Here is a 22589-nt window from a genome sequence, read left to right as displayed (position 1 = left end):
GTTGATTCAAGGAGGATGCGGTTTGTACTGTGTTACATCAGAGAGGTTCACACCTGTTAATACAACACAATGCATTCACAAACTACAGCCTTCAAAACCATCCTAAAAGTTAAATCAACAGATTTCTAAAATATGTTCAACAAAAACTGAACCCTATCACCTTCATAAAAAGGGAGGATTTATTGCGAGACTGTTGTATTACCTTGCATTCATGTTAGCTAGGTGTGTATAAACTGACAACAGAGCGTATCCACTATACACAATGAAAGCGACCCTAAATGAACTGAAATGATTTGGAAGCATTGGCACTGTTTCACCCTGTGGCTCGGCTTTAAACACAGACTACCACGTGAGGCTTAAGAAATAAAAAAACAAAACTAAAAAAATCTTCTTATAGAAGAAAAGAAAAAAACACAAACAAACAGTCGTGTAACCAGGGAAAAATCACGAGCAAAATGCTGAGGCATGAATACAGAAAAAGCTTCCTCCTGTGATGATCACTTGAGTCCAGGCTACAACAGCAACAAAAACCGCTTTGAAACTGAAACTTTACATTCCAATATTGAACTGCTTCACACTGCTTTTAACACCAACTACAGTGAGTCACGATACAGGTCGATGAGCAGCGGCTGTTACCAAATGTGGAATCATTACACCAAATGTAAAAAACCTATGCAATGACTAGATACAGATAGAATATGTAAAACTCCCCATGTTTTTTAAATAGTCTATTTCACTTACAACGTGGTGGAGAGGGAGACAAATTACTGTACTGGTGTTTGAAAAAGAAATTGGTATAAAATGTGGTGCAATAAATACAAAAAAATTGGATTTGACAGATGAGTGATTAAAAACACTGTACAGAAGTTTGTATTTGTACATTATACCGGACTGGACTGTTGTTATACCATTATGTCTTTATATAAAGCCCAGCCTTGAGGATGTTCTCCAGGTGGAAAATGAAGAAGTGCCCCTCGAGGACACTGAGGACTTTTTTGTACGAAGCCAGGCTGGCAGTCATTTCTACTTGTGGCAAAAAACAAACAAAGAAAAAAACAAAAAAAAGAACAGCTTTTAGGCCACTTTCCTCAAAAAAACCACGCAGAGCACTCACCACGTTTCTGACCAAGAGGAAAAAAAGTTACAACACAGTTTAAATCCCGACGTTACTACAAGAAGAAGAGGTATCCATTTTGAAACACTTGTCATATGTTCTTTTGATATACATTTCTGTATATGTATGACCTAGCTAAATTGTGTAGCGACAAGCCGCGTGAAAGTGCTTTTCAGAAAAGTTTGGCAAAACAACAAACGGAAGAAGAAGAAAAAGAAAAAAACACAAACAAACAGTCGTGTAACCAGGGAAAAATCACGAGCAAAATGCTGAGGCATGAATACAGAAAAAGCTTCCTCCTGTGATGATCACTTGAGTCCAGGCTACAACAGCAACAAAAACCGCTTTGAAACTGAAACTTTACATTCCAATATTGAACTGCTTCACACTGCTTTTAACACCAACTACAGTGAGTCACGATACAGGTCGATGAGCAGCGGCTGTTACCAAATGTGGAATCATTACACCAAATGTAAAAAACCTATGCAATGACTAGATACAGATAGAATATGTAAAACTCCCCATGTTTTTTAAATAGTCTATTTCACTTACAACGTGGTGGAGAGGGAGACAAATTACTGTACTGGTGTTTGAAAAAGAAATTGGTATAAAATGTGGTGCAATAAATACAAAAAAATTGGATTTGACAGATGAGTGATTAAAAACACTGTACAGAAGTTTGTATTTGTACATTATACCAGACTGGACTGTTGTTATACCATTATGTCTTTATATAAAGCCCAGCCTTGAGGATGTTCTCCAGGTGGAAAATGAAGAAGTGCCCCTCGAGGACACTGAGGACTTTTTTGTACGAAGCCAGGCTGGCAGTCATTTCTACTTGTGGCAAAAAACAAACAAAGAAAAAAACACAAAAAAACTAACAGCTTTTAGGCCACTTTCCTCAAAAAAACCACGCAGAGCACTCACCACGTTTCTGACCAAGAGGAAAAAAAGTTACAACACAGTTTAAATCCCGACGTTACTACAAGAAGAAGAGGTATCCATTTTGAAACACTTGTCATATGTTCTTTTGATATACATTTCTGTATATGTATGACCTAGCTAAATTGTGTAGCGACAAGCCGCGTGAAAGTGCTTTTCAGAAAAGTTTGGCAAAACAACAAACGGAAGAAGAAGAAAAAGAAAAAAAGAAAGGAACAAAAAGAAAAACAAGCTTTGAAGCGGTCACAGTACACAACGTTACTGAAATAGACTGCATCTGGGCAGTAGTTCCTACAGCCAGAGTCAAACTTAAGGCTGGTTAACAATACTTTAAGACAGCACCAGTGATCACAAGCTGGGCTCCTCCATCTACAATACAAATTACAGTAACTGTTCGGAGGAAATGTGAAAACAGAACTTTTATCGAAAAAGAAAATAAAAAGGATCTGTCTTGTTGTTTAAAAAAGCGTTTCCTTCTTCCAGGAACAACCAGAGAGGCGAGGCTCCGTCCCTCCTGATCTTTAAGTACTTTACAATATTATGAGCCAATTATGTACACAATGGCAAGTGAGACTGGCAATATGAAAATCACAAGTACTTCTGTAATGTCATACCATTACACTATATACCATTATATTTCACCTTAATAGGACTATTTTCACAAGGAGGTCTGCGTAATGCTTAACACCTAAACAAACAAACATAATACACCACTCACCGAGATGAAGTGAGAGAATCTGTCTGTAAACATTAACAAACATAGATACTGTATATAATTATATTCATCTATACCCATAAGTATATTAAAACCATGTTTAAGGAAGGTTGGAATGTAGTGTGATCCTGAAAAAATTGCACAAAAATCGGTCATTCTCCGCCCTCCTTTTCTCCGAGAGGAAGAAGAGATAAATACGATGACAGGTCACGTCAGGAGTGATGGAGGAAGGCTGGCTTGTTTCCGTGAAGCCATCCTGTGTTTGAGATGCTGATCACAGCTTACAGCAGGTAAACAAGGAGAGGAGCAGCGTGGTGGTGGAGAGGTTGAGCTTTACATCTCCTCCTCCTCTTTCACTGCACTACCTCTCCCTCCACGTCACCCTGTGAGTTCTTCAAAGTGCCGGTAACTGACGACGTGACAACACTTAAAATTTCCACAGCTGTAAAAAAAAAAACAAACAAAAAAAAAAAAACAAACAAAAAAAGGAACATAATGAGGTGGTCTGGGCCCCTCCGATGGGCGCAGGCGAGCTGTAGAGACCGTTAGTGATGGTGTTTTATGGCAATAGAGAAGGGAAAATGGCGCACAATGATGCCCGGTCACTTCCCGTGCCGACACTCCAGTCGCTCTGCGGTGTTCATCGGTGTGTCTCGGCTCTGAGTAGCAGCCATTGCACTGGTCAAAAAGCGCTGTATTCCCTTTTGTAGTGCACTGCTTCAGGTCAGAAGTTGATGGGAGCCCAGGAGGCCGACGGGAGCGCACTTTACAGGGAATGAGGTATTGAGGGAGCTGAGGCGTCACTCTGCGGCCTGCTGGCCCGGTTCCGGCTCCGGCTCCTCTTTGACCCTGACGGGGCTCAGAGTGGACCGCCGCGGCTGAGTTGAGCTGGAGGTGGAGCCCAGGGGACTGATGGGATTGTGACTGGAGCAACAGGGGCGGCCTTCCAGGGAGGAGGCGTTGAGTGCCCCCGCCTCGTGGTCCCCGCAGAACGAGCGAGGGCAGAAATCACAGAGCGACGAAGCTGGGGCGCCGCAGACGCTGCAGTCATGCCACGGACATTCCCAACGTCCTGCAGACAGGAAAGGAGGTGATTGAGGATCAGAGCAGTGATTGTACTTGTAGTAATAGATCCTGACGTATCAGTACTGACTCAGGATCAATACTGATGAAGCAGTGCTTTTGCATCATCTCAGAACATAAGAAATATTTATTATCAGCAAGATTTGACATCTATAGATTTTAATGGATACACACACACACACACACACACACACACACACACACACACACACACACACACACACACACACACACACACACACACACACAAGCTCATTTTGTCATTACCATATGGCGGCTTAGTGAGGTTGAGACACAGCAGGTGGTACGCTTTCGGACAGTCCTTCCTGTCACACATCACCAGCTCTCCTCCTTCTCCACAGCAAAAACAGAAGTACTCGTGTGTGTGTTTGCCCTCCGGCCGCAGCTTCCGCTTCTTCGGCTTTAGCTTGGCGTTCCTGGCCTTCTCCTCTTTCTCCATCACCACGGCACTCTGGAGGATTATAGAAAAACAAAATGTTCATCAGATACAGCCTCTATGCCAGGATTACTCTCAGGTTTGGAAGCAGAACTGGGTTCAGGGTGCTGAGAGGTGAATGTTCTCACCATTGGCTGCACCCCGAGGAATCCAGAGCAGTTGTCTGATCCGCAGTGACAGGACGTTCTCCTGTTGCCCACACAGTGCAGGTTGTAGTTGAACGTCAGCTCTGTGCCTGCAGGAAAGCCAGGGACAAAACTCACATCATACAGATCATCGAGCTTGCTCCGAGTGCATGTAACATATACGTGGGAGTGTAACGGGAACACGTGTGAGCACGTGTTTCATGTTTCCGTGTGAACTCACCAGACTCGATGTCACAGAGGGCAAAGAGACCGATGCGAACGTCTCCGTTTACCGTCCACTTCTGGGTTTCACAGTTTGGGCTGCAGCTGTGGTTCATAAACCGAGATGAGTTTCCTTTTGGGCCGGCGTCTATCACGCGATCCTGTGAGGTGAGACATATATCAAGTCACCCGGGGTTTAGAAAATGCCTGGTGGAGGTCTCTCCTCTGAACAGTGTTTATCAGTGTCTGGGATGTTACCTTGGTGAGGGTGAGCATGTAGAAGTTGGTCACATGATTTTCATGGGCGCGTTTGATACGTTGCTGGCACTCCTCTGAGTCTATCACCTCTCCCACGTATTCTGTCACAAGGTCACCCTGAAGAAAACAACAAACATCACATTTGTCCATTGTTTCAGCCATCACACAGACCCTCACCCTTCAAAGACTTTAGAAATCAAGGACTATTCAACAGGGATTTCAGAGCCATTTCCAAAGTTAAATGAAATCACCCGGAGAAAGCCACAGTGAAGTTCTGTGTATTGACAAGCAAAGGAGGATCCAGAGAGGTGAAGGCCAGCCTGGGACCTTTATCGCAAGTCCTTCACCTCTCTGCTCTGTCTACTGTCACTCACCTAATAACAGGAAGAAAATCTGAAACACAAGCTCTTAGTTTGAATGAGCATCTTTCTCACTAACATTTAGTCTCTTTCACACAAACTCAAACCTTAAATCACAAGTTTTCTGCTTTTGAATGTCACTTTGTTCCGAGTCCTCCAGTAGAGCACGTTTTTGTGATTCACATTTTGATTCTCGGTCCAGACGTCCTTAAGATTTTTTTTTATTCGCTTCTACATAATTCATAAGTCTTTCCAATACAACACATTGAAGGAAATCTTGTCCCCATACCATGTGGTAAGAAGCACAAGTTGACTTATTGGCAGACGCTATTTTTTTAGTTACATGTCTTGTATATGATCAGGCCGTGTCATGCGTTATTTTCCCAGCAGTAACTGTATTTACATTCTTTCATTTATTTTTACTTCTACTACTAGATCTAGAGTTAGATCCAAGTAATGTAGACCTTTATTTCACCGCGTCTTGTTACTGAATAAGAAACTACTGCCGCTTATGTTCATTCATTCACAAAGATTGTGACGAGCAGGTCTGTAGTGTAAGTGACTTGTTACTCTCTGGACTATTTAGAGCACTGAGAATATTGAGAGGAACAAGTAGGAGAAAACACAAGCGGCAAATCATTATTCTTACAGTCCTCGTGTGGTGTCTCCATCAATGATGTAGACCAAATGTGTAGTTACACTTTTGAGGAGGCGCATGTCAGTTACACTTGCTGCCTCCACGCGTGGCCGCTGTAGGTGAGCCGTAGTCCCTTAACGCAGGAGTATAAATCCAGCTTTACTGTGACATGTTGACGCTGTTTTGGGTGAAAGGATTGGACACACACCTTCCTGAGAGCCTGGTTGGTCCTGAGGCCCCAGCCACGGCCGTCTGTCTTTATCACCTCTGTCTCTGCGTACAGCCGCTTGGAGAAACACTGGTTCTCACAGTTGTCTCCTGCAGGACACACCTGACAACAACAACGTGAAGGTATCAAGTTAAGAGGTGCAGGACTGTTAAAGAACGTAGCTAAATGAACAATTACAAATACTGACCTGTGGATGACACTCGTACTGCAGCATGCGGTTGAGACACTGGGAGTCAAGGCTGCATGGGTGCTCATCTGTTGGTCTGCAGTTGCATCGTGGGATTTCTGACAAGTCAGCTACATGTACCTGCACTTTCCCCACTGGTTTGTTGGACTGGCACAAAAAAACACACCCATAGAATAAGTAAAAACGCTGAATACTTACTGAATAAAAGTTAAATTTAGACAGTTTTTGGGTTATTTAAGGGAGATATTCAAATGACAGTACCTTGATGAATTTGTACGGTGGAGGTTTGCGAGAGTTGCGTTCTTGTTCTAGAGCCTCCCTGCTTTCCCTCTGTGCCTTGAGCTCCTGAAACCGCCGGGCTGCTTCTTCCAGAGCTAAAACACAACAACATCTCAGAAATGTATATTTCCTACAGCTTGACCGGATGAAACCCCAACAGATGTTTAAAGCAGGAGGAAACTTTCTTGGAAGAAATTACCTTTCTTGAAGGTTTTGTTGATGTTGATCTGACCCGTGACAAAGTTCTTGTCATTCTCTACGTAGGGGAAGACGCGGCCCTGGTTGATCCAGTAGTAGTCGTGGGAGCCAAAGAAAAACACAGGGAAGTCACCGATGTCGTGGCGAAGGCTCTGGATGTTTGATGGCACCAAGCGAGGGTTGCAGATCTCCGCTGGCCACCACCTGCGAGGGAACACGATATTGTTCACGAGGAAAAGGTAAGAAGATGAAAGACATGTCAGGACAGAGGGAGAGTGAATGAAGAATAACTATTGAAGTGACATCCAATGTACATAGGTGTCCAAACTTTGCAAATATTTACTTTGCCTTTAATTTTTTTTTTCTGATTGACAATTTGAGAGTCTGTCTAAAGAAACAAAACTCCTCAAGCTCAGAGCTCATGTCTGTTAAACGCCGACCTAGAAGATCTACATGTATGCTGGCTGTTTTTCAACAATTTGTTTCAGTATTTCCTGAATACCCCCATCTAGAGTATCACATCACATCCTGTTTCAGTGTGAGGTGAAACTCAAGTTCGTTGCACTGAACTTCAAGGATAAGAGAAGTGATATTTTATACTTTTGTTGATTTCAACTAATGCTATGAAAAGACCAAAACCACCATACATTAGCCTGTCCCCAGTCTGTCTGTGCTTCTCAGCCAAAAACGCATTTGTTCCTACTGAAGACATAAAATAAAAACACATAAAACAGGTCACAAATATATAGTTCAATGATTAAAAAGTCTAAATAATTTCCTAATACAGGTGGGCACTGTCTTTCTCAGCTTTACATTTGCTGGGGGGCTATTTTCAGCAGAGGATTAGTCCACGCCTGGTGCTGCAGTGAGAGTTCATGTTCATTGTAATAAAGGAACATGTCACTTAGTACACTGAACCTTGCTGATGTGTTTTTAATGGAGCTCGATGGAACAGAGGAATAAGTTACTTATCAAGTCTTTGTTAGTTTTAGTCTTTTCATGGGATTTTATTGTTAACAAGAAAAATATAGAATATCACCAGACTTATCTTTTAAATGTATCTGACAGTTGCACAACCTTCAGCAGTCTATACTAAGTGCTCTCTGCGTACCTGTAGTTGCCCAGTTTGACCCAGACAATCTGTTTGTAGTGAGGTTTCTTCCCTGCCCTGCAATCACTGCAGGACCACGCGCCCTCCGGCATCTCCATCTCCAAACACTCCGGGTGGAAGGAAGCTGGGCATGAGTCGCAGCACAGCAACTTGCCTCCTACATTTGTATGGATGTAAACATGTATGTGTGTGTGTTTGTGTGTGTGTTTGTGTGTGTGTGTGTGTGTGTGTGTATGTGTATGTGTGCATGCATTGTGGGAAATGGGTATGCAAAGAGAGGAGGAGTGTATGGTTAGGTGATGCACCTTAAAACCTGGACAAACTCTGAATCTCATTTGCAGACAAGCCTAAAAAAAGTATGAATATTAAACTGAAGCTGAACCTACAATACAGCATCACGTCATGTTTTTTAAACATTTAGAACGCTATGAAAATAGTGTCCTTGTGGTGGACAATACTTTAATTTAAAGCCTCTAGAATAACATCTGGCCTTTATTCTGAAACATGAGAAGGAATGAAGGAGACCTCTGCATGTGATTCTCAGGTCGGTTACAACTTTTACTACAGCAGTTACAGCATGTCTGGCAATCAGATTCAGAGCACTGTACCAAGACCAGTCTACGGGAAATACATGCGGCAGCACGGGAATAAAATCAGCCAGCGAGTTAACAATGAATCAGTGTTATACTCAAGTAACAAATTACTGGCAAAAAGCAGGCATGCAGTCCTGCCAGTAAAGCAAACTTTTCCCATCACATATATCACATCCTGCAGAGACCAGCTTGCATGGAATCATGTACTTTTACAATATTGCAATTTACTGAATGTTTTTTTCTTTTTCTTTAATGAAATATAGCACTCACATCACAACTTTAAACAGCAATTAATTATAATTAACAAATCTAATCCTGATTGGAATTATGTTCCATTCAAGGCAGGTCAAAGCTCAAGAAAATGAGGTAAGCCAAGTAAAGGTAAGCCTTTCATCTGAAAGTTTCAGTCAAAAATAAAAATTGACTTGCAGTCAGCATAAAGAGGTGAGGCTGATCAAGGCAGTTCAAATCAAAAAACAAGCCCAGAGTGCTGAAGCAGAGAAGCAGTGCGCCTCCAGCAGCGAAAAGCTCCGCAAACCACAGACAGAACCTGAGCTAATCCAGAGCATCCTGCATCAGGTTTAATGACCAATTATATTTTCCCAGCAGGGACATTTTATTCATTGAAACTTAAAAGAACTTTTGATTTTATGTTGTTTATAGCAGCTTTATTAGAAAGATATATATCCAGATTAACTGTCCATGCACAGTGCAAACAAATCGCACAATGGGCCTCGTGCAAGAACCACTCATATGAACAGATTTGTTCTATGAGGCACATACGAGTGACTTTAGAGAACCTGTCGCCTTCTCTTGGATACACATGAAATTTGTTCGTCGTTCAGATTTGTCGTACAAGTCGTGTACAAACAGCTTGTCGTTCTCCACAGGAAGAAAAAAACAGTTGTTTGACTTTCAGAATCATAATGAAATCATAAGAATGAGAATCATTATGGTTATTGCTTGTTTGATAGTTTTAGAAAATCCTTTGCTACACTAGCAGCAATATTACCTGAATAATATCTATCTCCATCGTGTCACAGCCCACTGACCGCCTCCCATCTGAGGTCATGGATCACTTTGCTTTAGCAAGATGTTTTTGAGCATCTAACTTAATGTCAAAGTCCTTCTTTGAACGCAGAGGTTCATTCTTGGCCTTGGGAGCAAATTACAGAGATAAAAGTTGGGAACTTGGGGTTCACTTCCAATGTAACGTCACAATGGACACCAACAGAGACAGGGGTCATATTACCAACTCTTGTTGTGTGACCCAGGTCCTGTACTCGGATTATATGATGACACCTAGGTAAGTTCCAAATGCTGAAGAAGACCATGGCCACTGAAATAGCTCAGTAAGTAAAACTTGAGTTTATAATTTTTATCAGTACAGCGCTGCTCTGGTGACACATCGCAGGCAGTTGTATTAATATTAGCACTACTGACATTGCTAAAACGTGGTCTGTTCTTGTCTGCTGATTTCCAGTATTAGGACTTGGAAGCTTTTCTTTTCCCTCTTGAATAAAAGTTGCCCACGAATGAAGTGCAGCAGACAGACAGCCTTATACAGTGGTTTGGGGGCATCACTTATGCTAATGATGATGCAGTGAACAGGTGAGATTAAAAAGGCCTTTTTCACAGCACACATTTTAACTTGTCATTGCAGGAAAAGCGTAGGTGTTTCTAATAACCTTAAAAATGGCCCTGGGTACTTCTCAATTCTCTTAACTGCATCCACGTTTCCCTCGCTTGTGTCTTTTCCTTGAGTCTTAGTCGCTCCCACTGAAGACGCAAGGAGAGATGCAAGGAAAACATGCGAGGAGACAGGAAAGAAGGAAATATGTTTTTAAGAGAAATGAAACGTCCTTTCCTTCTGATGACATCAGCACGGCGGAGTATTTATTAGCCATGCCGTTCAGCTAAGTGTCTCATGTGTCCTCACTCATGGCTCCTCAGAGATCCTTCCTTGCTCCTCACTCCTCAGAGCAGGAATAAGAGATTTGGGACGGCTTTCAAGCGAGGATCCAGGAATAAGGAAAGATCAAATGAGGGAATCGGGATGTAACAGTTTTTTCTATTCCAAGCGTCCCAGTAAGCCATGACAGTGTCACAGTGACGCACAATACCAGGACCCTGGGACTGAAGCATCTTAAATTAATTTTGTTATTTAGACCTGTGCTTTTCCTCTTGTGATCTGTCAGAGTGTCTGTGAAAAAGGACAGTTTATAGCAATTTAAGTTTTGGCAAATCCTTCTTCTCATATGCCCAAAAAAAAAGAAAGAAAAAAAAGAGCGGTTTGGGATGAGAATACAAAGATGTTCTTGCATGAGGCCCACTGTTTTCTGTTAATGTGTTAGGGAACTTGGCTGAGGTTATTTTGCACAACTCTGCATTGAAATTAACTGCATGTTTAACCAGTTAATTAACTCACTGCACCTCAAGGCTTTGAAATGAAAGATGCGTACAAAAGGGAAACTAAATCAGAACGGGAGCAGGCACAACACAAACACAGACCAGTGGGACAATGGAGAAAGAGAAAAACTGTTCAGTTACCTTTCCCAACATTCTTTTTGGTAGCTGACGAAGGAGAGGGAATCATAGGTAATTTCAACTCAGCACGATTTGACTCAGTCAGAAGGTAGTGGGACTTATAGGCATATGAACTTAATATGGTGTCAGTAAGGTCTTGCACTAACAGCCCTACACAAGACACACAGGAAGAGACGGGGGTGAGCCGCAGTCAAACTCGAAATTACCCAAAATTTCACAAAAAGAGAAAGAACACACAGTCTCACGCACAAACACACACACACGTGCACACACACACACACACACACACACACACACTCACACACTGTTTTAACACAAGAAAGTAACAAGTAAAACAAAGTTTGTCCCAACACAAAGAGGCCAAACAGTGCACTCAACTTATTGTTTAACAGACAAAACATCAGATGTATACTGGTTCAGAGTCAGTAAACTCGTCACCATCCAGAGCAATCTTTGAAGCGGAGTGCACTGTAACAGCCTGGATCATTCATAGTATTAGTATCGTGATGGAAAACAAACATTACATTTCACAGCACTGCTATTCATGAACAACAATGCCAAACATGAAACATGTAATATTAAAGATTAAATATCCAATATACGTAAAAGGGAAATATGTGACGCTTCTGTTTTCACTCATGAGATGTTGCTGCAACTTTGACTGTATCAAGGAAAATGGTTATAATCTACAATCATGGAAGGTGGTCAGGTCCTGTTGATGCTCCAATGTGACGTGCAAGTACAAAATCCCTACTCTCGTTGTTTGTCATTATACTGAAGTCAGAGGGTGGTGGAAGCAAAATTAAGAATTTCTGTGTTTGTGTCAGTGCCGTCTGTTCAGGGTCACTGCTGAATCTCAGCTGTCGGAGAGGAAGGCCGTTAGTGTGTACTGCTATGAGAGCTTACCTCTGGCACACAGGAAGCACCAGCCCACATTGACAGGGGAGGTGAGGAGGCCGTTCCTCTTGGCACTGCCATGGCTGCTGCAGATCATGATGTGATGGGTGAGGGCGACACTACCCGCCGCCACGCAGCTGTCTCCTGTGTGATAGGCCAACGGGCAGCGGATACAACGCATCAGACGACCTGGACGGGAAGCAGAGCAGAGGGAAAAAAGACTCAGTGAGTCACAGTTTTTGTGAACCGTTCACTCTGTCACGAGTCATGTAGCTGTGTGACAGTACAGCACACATAGAGCTGAGAAAAGGATCACTCCTTTCATTCCAGTTTTTTGTAATGAATTAGGTCAAATTCCTTTACGGGCTCCAGTTGTAATTAAAGAAAATCAGAAGGAAAGAATACAACCACTTGGTGCTTTTTTTCTAGTAGCTAATCAAGACTTCAGGTATTAAAATGTTATTTTTCTTTAACAACTAAATAATACTAAACACGGTTCGACATTGAACATTTGCACTTGATGGTAGTGGTTCTCAACCTCAGGGTCCAAAGGGTCACAAGATTAATCTGGAGGTTGTGAGATGTTTAATGGAGTTGAAAAGAAGAAAAGATTTTTCTTTTATGGGCCTCACACAGTTATTTAAATGAAACCATGTGAGAGGCTTAGAGGGGAAATGTCTCGTTGGTGGAGCGGCTAATAACTCATAGACAACGGCAACATTTTTTATAAAAACATAAAAAGTTTTTTGGATCGTAAAGACAAAAACAACCATGATCATCTCCTACAACAGACTCTAACATCATTTGCTGAGGGATTTTATTTGAGATGAGTTCCTAGAGGATTTTAAGAAGTAATTTCCTAAAACCTAAGTTTTAGGTTTTGTTTACTTCTTTATCCCCATGCAGTGCTTTTTAATATGGTCAGAATCAGACTCAGCATTAATCCTGCCTGGTGTCACACGTACAAAGAGTAGGTGATGGTGTCATGGCTGATTTTTGGTGACATTTTTGGCACCTTAGCACTTGAGGTTCATTTTTAAAACCACAAGATACTTGCACAATGATGCAAACACAGTGTATTTCTTCTCCTTTTCAGATGGTATATTTCCAGCAGGATATTGCACCATCATCTAAAGGCACTTTCAGGAACATGGAAATTACTTTTCTCCACTGGTCTACGGCCTCCAGGTGCCCCTCACCTCAGAACCACCTTCATGAACACATTAAGTTTGGGGTGGAACAGGACATTTGTAACAAGACTGAGTCATCAAATACTCTGCAGGAAATGCAGCAAGATTTCAGTCGAGAGTTTCCTCCGAAAGTATCACCTTTTTTGTCATCTGGTTCTCAATCTAATATCTCTCAAAAAAAGACACAGTGTCTTTTTTCTTCCTCTTACATATTGTGTAAGAGGAAGTGTAGACTTGACCCGTTGCTCTTCTTATTATTTGAGCTTATTTCGATTGCCACTGGTCAATAATTATTATTTGAGCTTATTTCGATTGCCACTGGTCAATAACATCAGCTAGAGGCCAAAAATATAATGGAAAACTAAACTTTTCATACATTTTCTTCACGCTCTGCTGATGTAGCACTGGCTCGCTGCCACACAGCTTCCACCGCAGACTCAAACAGGAAATCAAAGAAGCTAAAAAACAAAGTAGAAACTGTTTTACCTTTACTGGCTCGTTGCAGGTCTCTCTCCAGGCAGCAGGTAGCGCAGCTGTGATGAGGGCAGCAGAAGCCTCCGTCCGAACTGATAGTGGTGCCCGGGAGTTTGCGGACACAATCCTCGTGGTAGTAACAACCACATCCCAACACAGAGCAGCGTGTCACCTCCTGGCCCACCGTTTTACAGCTGAAACATGGATGATTGCCTAGAAAAAGGATGACAGAGAATCTCTGATTGTAGAGAACCAAATACAACAAACGTGATGGTGAAGATGTAGTTTATTTACTCCGATTTTCTCACCATTTCTACATTCCAAACAGGTGAATCTGCCTTCAGGTAGGGATGTCAGACCAAGACACTCCAAGTGAAACTGTCTGTTGCAGTCACCTTCACACACAACCAAACCCTCTCCATACACCTCACAGATCTACACGGAGAGAAAGATGAATAGATCATGATATGAACTCAATACCGGCGGAAGAAATACAGTTTAACAGAGATGGATCATGAGCAGCGCTGACCTGGCAGACCGTGTCTCTCTTGCCAGTGCTGCTGTCCTGTCGGGACAAGCCAGAGTCCACAGACTGAGTATCTGAAGCGTCTGCATCTGCTGCTGCCGGACTATCAAGACTCTTCCCGAATAAACCCTGTGATATGAAGAAAAGAGCAAGTGCGTTTTTTTGTTTTGTGTGAAGAAACCCAGTCGTATAGAGAAACAAACACACCAAATGTAAGCTACTGAGTTTTTACAAGTGCGTAGATATTCAGACTAGTCCACGGTGTGATCAGGGCAGCAATAAATTATTCTTCTTATTATTAATTAATGTGTCGATTATATTCTTGATTAACTGATTGATAGTTTGGATCGGGTGGCTGTGGCTCAGGAGTTAGAGCAGGTCGTCCACTAAGCGGAAGGTCGGCGGTTCGATTCCCAGCTCCTCCAGTGCGCATGTTGAGTGTCCTTGGGCAAGATACTGAACCCCAAACATGTATCATCAGTGTGTATAAGCACTATATATGTGTAGAAAACCACTGTATGAATGTGTGTGTGACATGTCAGCAGTCAAAAATACCCGTTATAAGTTCCACTAAGATTTTAAAAAAAAATGAAAATAATAAGATATTCACATCAGAGAAGCTGCAAGCACTGAATTTTTGCTTTACAAAAACACTTTAAACACTAAATCAATGATCGAAATCGTTAGTGATTCATTTTTTAATCTGTGGACTCATCATTTTCAGGCCGAGTTGTGACTATGTGATACAAAAAGAAAGTCTTGCACGTTGCTGAAAATGCATAAATAAAAAACACAAATAGTGTTTTCCTGTTTGAGTGTGTGGGTATTTTCTGTACATGTTTCCTAAGCCTACCTGTGGATCGTTGAGACCTCTGGAGTCAGAATCAGACGTGTCTCTGTACTGAGATGAAGCCATTTCCACATCTGTTGACGCTCTGCTTCGCTTCTTCAGAGGCTTGCAGGCATCCGAGATCTCACTGGCACCTAGAGGATCACACAGGGGGGTAGTCAAAAAGATGAAATTCAGTTTTTAGAAGTACATGGATTTCCCACCACAGAGGTTTACAGGAGGCATGAGAGAAGGATCCCCTACCTTTCTGTGAGCCTGTCCTCATTGTGGTTTCAGGAGCCATCTCCGCCTGTGAGGAGGTTAAACATGGAAGTCTAGGTTACGGTGGCGCTCGTTCTGATTCAGGTGGTAGCAGGTTAGTTGGCTATGTTCACTTCAGTGGATGAGAGTGTGTTGACGCGCAGAGGGCTCCAGCAAAAAACCCTCAGGCTTGTTTGGGGAAAGTTGAATCTAACTCAACTTTGTCACAATGCAACACAATGTTATATAATGTTCCAGCACACAACAGATCATTTCACTGACAACTGACACGTTTCTAGTGTTGCAAAATCCTATCTCATAATATTACACCCCTGTGTAATGTGTCTTTGTAGTGTTTAGTGTTTTGTTTCACAGATACCGGAGATATGCACAAAGCCCCTTGTATTTTTTTAGTTTTACTTATTTATTATATTTTGGAATATTTTGGTGTATTTGGAATATATTTGATAGCTGACAGTGTGGAAGAAAAAAGACAACTGTAGAGGGAACATGGAGAGAGAGAAGGGTATGAAATGCAACAAAGGTTGCAATTGTATCTGCCTTAACCAGAGGCCACACCCGTGTGTTTTCTTTTTAATACAGTGCTAGTTTTGGTCTGAAGACCGTCTTATCTGAGGGGGACGGATACCTGTTCCTTTTTGGTTTTCTTCTTAGGGACGGGATCGCTGCCTCTCTCTGACTCAGACCTGCTCCGGACTGATCTTCGCTGCAGCTTTCTCTCTTGAGAACCTGAAAACGTATAGAAATGTTGAGCTGCATCTCTTACAGTGTCATTCTACACGTCAAATATTCATCGTGTCTGTTTTACTAACCCTGTGGACTACTGTGGTGCGATCCAGGGGAGGAGGTCGGCTGCATTCCTCCCTCCTCGCTCCTCCGACTGGCAGGGGAGCCTCTTCTCTCATCCCTGTCCTCCCCCTCTTCCTCTCCTTCGTCCCCATCTTCCTCCTCCTCTGGACTAGGCTCAGGTTTAGCTCTGCTGTCCTGCTGAAAGCATCAACATCTGACTATCTTCTTACAGGATAACACGGTCACATGTACATTTTTCTGTCTGAAAAAGTTACACCAACCTCAGGAGAGCAGTATCCAAGGTCAGGCTGCCTGGCTTCTCTCTCCACCCTCTCCTCCTTTTCTTCTTCTTCTTTTTCTTTTTTCGGAGATGGAATTGCTTTTTTCTGCAGCAGAGGCCAGTCACACTTTGTGATCTCCACATTCAGCCTCTTCATGGTGATGGAGAGAGGCAGCAGCTTTCTCGCAGCTGCTGTTTTCCAGGCCCTGACTGGCGGCGGTGAGTCCTGCCGTGCTCGTGCGTCACAACCAGCATTCTGTTTTGGGGAGCTGGCCTTACGCTGGTCCCCCCTCTGGTTCTTCTCTTCACTTGAGGCCTGGGAGTTTGTGTTGTCTTCTGTGTTTGAAACACTACACTGTCTGCGTGGCAGCTGCCTTCGCGGTGGCAGCTCTCTCTCTGGTGACTTCACTCCTCCATCTTCCTTCTTACTGATTGAGCCGCTGGAGCGCCGGTTTCGTCTCTCAGCTCTGATGTTGGGTTTCTTGTTCGGCGGGGCTTCATTTGGGTCGGGGTCAACGTAGATGAAAGTGTAGTTGTCAATTCGCTCCTGCCGCGTCATCAGGAAGGCATCCTCTGCGTGGCCTACACCTACCTCCCACTGAGAGCGCTCCCGCTGAGGGATAGGCTTCAGAAGCTGGAGAAGAAAAGATACGAAAATGATGAACATCATTTCTAAATACAATCCATCTCAGTGTCATTCATGGCATTCCTGATGGTTTAAAAGAAAGAAAAAAACAAAGAGTTTATAATCCAAAAGACATGCATGGGATAAATTAGAAGCAATGGCATCATCAACAAAAAGCCAGTTAATGGTAGTAACTGATTTTCTCCCAGATTTTATGTCCCACGGATCCAAAAATTGTCTTGTAAAGCGGAAAGTTCAGAATATAATTCCAATGATACAAACTTAAGAAAAAGAAATAAAAATAAAATACTGACTATTCTTAATAAGTTTAAATTTGAATCTCAGATTCTAAACATTGAAACTAAAAAGTGTTTGCACTGCATATGATAGTTTTATAATAAAGTTTTCACCTGTTCAACACTGAGTCAAATTCCTGATTTTGGTCTATATAAATAATAAAAACTAAAAATAACAGCCTACGTTACGTTCTTTATTACGAAGACCCGATTGCATAAAATTATTCACTGCATACATGTCAATCACATGAAGTCAATTCTAAACATAAATCTTAACTTCGATTGAGTGCCTCTTGGCCTACATAGTATCTTTATATTGGATCAGTCTGCCAAAATTTCTAAGACGCATTTGTACGTACTTTATGTCTCTCTACAGGGTTTGTGGTCTTGCGCAGAGTCTCGGACTGAAGGTCATCGAACTGTTTCTTCCCTTGGTACATGACAATCCTCTTCTCATGGATCCATGCTCGCTCAGCAACGCTGCCAAAGAACTGGACGTGATACTCCCTGTGACCTGCACGGCAACAGAGAAAGTCAGTGAAATGAGCTGCGGCGTGAAAGAAAACAGGCAGATTTAGAGAGTTAAACGTTTTTTTTTTTTTTTTTAAATGGACCTGTTCATTACCTCTGGTGTTGATACGAGTGTGGACCTTCATCTGCGGGTCAGAGGAGACCATGCAGGGCCACCAGGGGTAGGTGCCCACCTTGGACCACACCAGGTCTCCTATCACAAACTCCTTACAGAAGCCCGTCTCTTGGATCACTGATGGATGATGGACCTTCGGAACCTAAACATGAACATGAACATGAACAAATCACCGATTTCAAAATCCAAACAATGACAAGTACGTTTCCAAAAGAACTGAAACTGCTACAGAGTGAACAGTCCCGCTCTTGCCTTTGGTGTCTTTGGTTCAGCTTTGATAACCGTCTTCTGAGGCTTCTCTGTCTGGGCCGGGGGTGCTTCTGTTGGCTGGGGCTGGACGTGGGTGTCCTCTGTCTGGCCCGTTGTACCTGCCTGTGTTTGGCTCTGGTCCAGGCTCTGTTCCTGGACCTGCTGCTGCAGCCTCGCACTCTTTTTCCTCTTCTCCTTCTTCCTCTCATGTCTGCGCTGCATCTGAGCGGCCTCGTTCTTCTGAGACTCCTTCTGAAGATTAGAAAATAGAAAAAGGGAAAACAGCAGTGAGGAGACATCAGTTAACTTTTTTTTTTTTTTGCTGTTTCCATAAAGTCAACTCAAAAATGGATCTGTCTGTCTGCAGAAATAAAATCTTCCTCAGATTTCCACTTCTTAAGTGCTGTTAATATGCTGATCATCACACAGTGAAACCACGCTATATAAATTTTAATAGGACATATTAAACTTATATTTAGTGTGTAATGTAGTTTTTCAATATACTTTGCCAAGTACTTTTTATGCGAGGTATGATATTGTCTGTATCTCGAGCTGAAACAACAATTTTGATAAACCAAAGTAGGAAACCTTCACATTTAAGTCATTTTTCAAGGAAAATTTGTTTCCTACTTTTCATGGTCTTACATAACAATTAACTAAATATTTTTGTGTTAAGAACTATCATTTGGACAAGACAAGCTGTTTCGGACTTCAGGAACATGACAGATAATTTGGCTGTTTATTTGAGTGAATCAAACCTGACCACGGTGTCGTCAGTGTTTGATACAGACCTGTGTGTATGTGTGTGTGTGTGTGTGTGTGTGTGTGTGTGTGTGTGTGTAACCAGCTTGAACATGCATGCATTACCTGCAGCTCCTGCAGTAGGTCTCCACACAGCGCAGATTCAAACAGCTCTTTTCCATTCTGATACGTCTTTATGATCTTCAGCTTGATCTCCGGAGAGCTGGTTTTCTTCAGCACCCCACCAGGGGTGATGGACGGGGCGTGAGAGGGCTGAGAAGAGGGAGTACTGTCCACAAGTGAGGGGGGAGGACTGGAGGAAGGCAGGTGTAATGGAGGAGGAGGGGGGAGTGTGTGGGTCATGATGTGTGGCGTCTGGGACAGATGGTGCTGGGAAGGCAGTGGCGGTGGGGTTGGACTCTGTGGGTGCGAGTGGGTTTGTATATGAGGTGGGTTTGAGTGGAAATGGTGCGCGTGGTGGTGGTGATGGGGGTGATGATGATGGTGGTGGAGGTGCGGGTGATGTGTGGGCAGCGGAGGAGAAACAGGAGACAAAGGTCGCTCCTGGAGGCCTGGGCCTCTCAGGACCGTCCCTTCCCCTGGCATGAGACCGTGCTCGCCGTAGCTCCGTATGGCCCCATAGCCGTTAGCCGAGCCGTTAGGGAACTGCGAGTACATGGAAAACTTGGCCTGCGGCTCATACATGCCCAGACCAGGCGGGAAGCCATTGGAGACCTGCTGCATGTCCTCCGAGGCTGACGGCGGGTAAGAGAACTCTGCATCCAGGGCAGCATCGTAGGAGGGTCCACCATCCTCGCCCGGGTCACTACCGGTGTCGCAGGTGCCTTCCTGTCTGATGTTGGCTGAGTCAATGAGCTGAGGGGGTTGCTGAATTGTATTTCCCATGATCCCTTGCATGAAAGAGAAGGAGAAATCCATTGTTGGGCTCCTGCATCCTTAACTGTCTTTTTCTTTGACTGGACCTGTTGACAGATGTGTAATTAAATGAGACACATGTAGGCTGTGTTTTCAAAACTGATGCTGACAAATCATCCAAATACCTTGTTAAAGTTCAAGTCATTTATCCTTCACAATGAAATTATATAACATGTAGAACCAGCTTGACATTGCATATATCAGACTCCCTGCATAACAACCCCCCCCCCCCCCCCAACTCCCTGCTGCTCTCTATGCATGGTGTATATATTGGTTTGTTTTATTCTCCATTAGGTACAGTGCATACTGCAGACTACACATATCAGCTTCATAATACTTTACCCAGAGGCCCAGAAACCTACCAGTGCTCCTATTCTGGGAGATTATCCTGCCTCTGGTTTGCAGTGTGTCAGTTGCTTTGTGGTAATGTGATTAAACATACTGTAAATGTATTTAGGAATATGCACCTTGTAGACATAACATAATCTGAATTTTTTTTTTTGATTGAATACAGCCAGGGATCTTAGCTGCTTCTTTTGTGTCTGCATCTAGGCTGTTTAACTGTCGCCTAAAGGAAGAAAAATCAAAAAGATTAATCCTAAAAAAAAAAATCTAGCACCTGCCTTTACCATTTCATCTAATATTATGCTTTAGTGGTGCATATTTGCAAACACATTTGCATGTGTGGCAAACAAAAGAACAGCCAAGGCTCCGGAGCAGGATCACACTTTGTCTGGCAGGTAATCCAGCCTGGATGCTCTGAGGAATCATAAGATATTATGTGACATGCAGCACCATCCTGAGCCTGAGAATACACCAAGTATTATTCCAATCTAACCTCAGCTCCTAATAAACGTAGGAGCTGAAATGATTAGTAGATTGACTGAACAATTTTGTCATAATCACAATCATCACTTCAGTAGTATTTCAAATCAAACTGGCAAAAAGAATCACTGGTTATTATATATTATATCACTGGTTGTTATATTTTCTTTTAGTTTTCTATAATAGTAAACAGAACATGTCTGAGTTGTGGACTGATGTGGTCGAAACTAGCAATGAAATTATGTCGACTTTGGGAATATGAGGGAATTTTAAAAAAGGATTTTGCACTATTTCATAGACCAAGAGATTAATCGATCAATTGAAATAATCTGCAGATTTATCAACAATAAAAAAATAACTGTTAGTCGGAGCCGTGATAAACTCATAGGGCTGTCTGAATGTAAGACACCAGTGGACCGTAAGTGGACTTTAATGGTCAAACTCTTTCCAACAACAGGACAAATCCTCAGCCAACATCACCATCAATTATTTTAAACTTGCCCTCAAAACACAAAACAAACTCCAGGCAGCTGTACTTATTGACTGAGATGTTTTGCAGGCTCCTCTTTGATAGCAATTAATTATCTGTGCACTGCCTCTTTTCACAAGCTATAGATCAATTTGTGTTTTTAATTTCATCAACACAAACACATGGTGGCCTGCTATCACAGCAAAACAAAGAGCAGCCACCGGTGGCTGCTTTGCCCTCTTATACTTGACACTTTTAATATTTATAATGATGCATTAATCAGGTTAAAAGTGATGTTCACAGTGAACGGACTAATCCACTGATTGTGGTGTACATTTGTGGACAAACTCAGGCTGCCCAGCATTGGGAAAGGTGGAAAACGGTGATGTAAACATCCATAAAGTGTCAACTAACAGGCACAGGCCACTTATATCGACATGTGATATTATTTTTAAGATCACACCCGGTTCCCTAAATATGAATGCCTTGTTAAAACCGAGTGGTTATGTTTAAAAAACGACTGCGCAGACAAAAAAAATGTTTCATGAATGATCTTATAGCTTTCTGCGATGTTAGCCTAAAGCTACCTGACATCAAAGGGGACTGTGTTGAAAAGACGTGAACCGTTTTCAACCGTTAGACAACAACCACGAAACGGGGATACGACCGTTTGTCTTTTGGCCCACATGGAAAACCGTTTCCAGTTACCGTTTATCCATTTATATCCATCACAACATGTAAGAAGATGAAAAAGGGGAGAGCTAATGTTGGCTAGGCTAACGTTCATTTGCCAATATGGCTGCCTTTGCCCCTTTAAATCAAATTGTCTGGCGTGATTATACCTCCATCACTGGCGGGTTTGGAGGAAAATGTGCCTGAAAATAAGCAACCGAAAACGGTCCGTGTGGAGACAGAAGAGGGGGGGGGGGGAGAAGATAGCAACATGCATCGACAGCGGCAGCAGCTATGGCAAACACGCTTATCGCTAAAAGAGGAGAGAGCAGAAGGAGCAGCACAGATTTTGATGCCGAGTCGAGAGATGCAGGGAAATTACAAAAAAAAAAATGTCAGTACCTTCAGCGTGTCCCATTCTAAACACATACACCAGCCAGCAACGTTTCCTCGTTTAATCTATAGGGGAAAAAATGAGAAAAATAAAAAAAATAATCCTGTACTATTGATAAAGCGCAGGCCTTTCCTTTTCGTTTTAACGCAATTCTCTACACAGAGGAGGAGGGGGTGTTACGCTATCTGGTCGCTACCCAATCCCAAAGCTTGGCTCTTCCTCAATGTAGGGACTGGAGCATTTAGTGAAAACCCTGCTAGAGACAGATATGTTCAATTCTCGCTCCCCCTCCTGTGTGCAGTCTTCATAGTAACGATAATAATAATAATAATAATAATAATAATAACGATCTCTAGCTCCCTCTTCCTCTGCTTTAACAAAAGCACCCTTGCTTTCTAAGTCTAGGCCTGGTC

General features: G+C 42.7%; 1 protein-coding gene across 6 annotated transcripts; it reads right to left on the bottom strand.

Annotated features, from left to right (window-relative positions):
- Positions 1-1368: 1368 nt before the first annotated feature.
- nsd3 (nuclear receptor binding SET domain protein 3) lies at positions 1369-22589 on the bottom strand. 6 transcript variants are annotated; one of them, XM_056377402.1, is made up of 25 exons: positions 22185-22589; positions 19007-19863; positions 18143-18391; positions 17870-18032; positions 17604-17758; positions 16325-16957; positions 16067-16241; positions 15883-15983; positions 15237-15282; positions 14997-15127; positions 14147-14272; positions 13926-14052; positions 13630-13830; positions 11963-12142; positions 11060-11206; positions 7917-8073; positions 6807-7009; positions 6590-6702; positions 6329-6475; positions 6121-6243; positions 4917-5033; positions 4678-4819; positions 4440-4546; positions 4122-4326; positions 1369-3843 (listed from the first exon to the last, which is right to left on the bottom strand). In XM_056377402.1, the coding sequence occupies exons 2-25, from the start codon at positions 19817-19819 to the stop codon at positions 3572-3574; spliced, it is 4833 nt and encodes a 1610-aa protein (XP_056233377.1). In that variant the 5' UTR covers positions 19820-19863; positions 22185-22589; the 3' UTR covers positions 1369-3571. The 6 variants fall into 6 exon arrangements, with proteins under 6 accessions (XP_056233377.1, XP_056233381.1, XP_056233378.1 ...); XM_056377406.1 differs by having other exon boundaries at positions 11060-11083; XM_056377403.1 differs by having other exon boundaries at positions 16067-16238.

This window comes from Seriola aureovittata, chromosome 5 (genome assembly GCF_021018895.1).
Source record: "Seriola aureovittata isolate HTS-2021-v1 ecotype China chromosome 5, ASM2101889v1, whole genome shotgun sequence".
Taxonomy (NCBI): Eukaryota; Metazoa; Chordata; class Actinopteri; order Carangiformes; family Carangidae; genus Seriola; species Seriola aureovittata.
Note: the sequence above shows the minus strand (reverse complement) of the source record. Positions and strands in the feature narration are given on the sequence as shown.

Coding starts and splice junctions, on each gene's coding strand:
- nsd3 (XM_056377402.1), bottom strand. CDS start 19,819: ATGGATTTCTCCTTCTCTTTCATGCAAGGGATCATGGGAAATACAATT. Junction 16,242..16,324: donor TTGGATACTGCTCTCCTGAG/GTTGGTGTAACT, acceptor TGATGCTTTCAG/CAGGACAGCAGAGCTAAACC. Junction 12,143..13,629: donor CCTGCAACGAGCCAGTAAAG/GTAAAACAGTTT, acceptor CTTCCCGTCCAG/GTCGTCTGATGCGTTGTATC.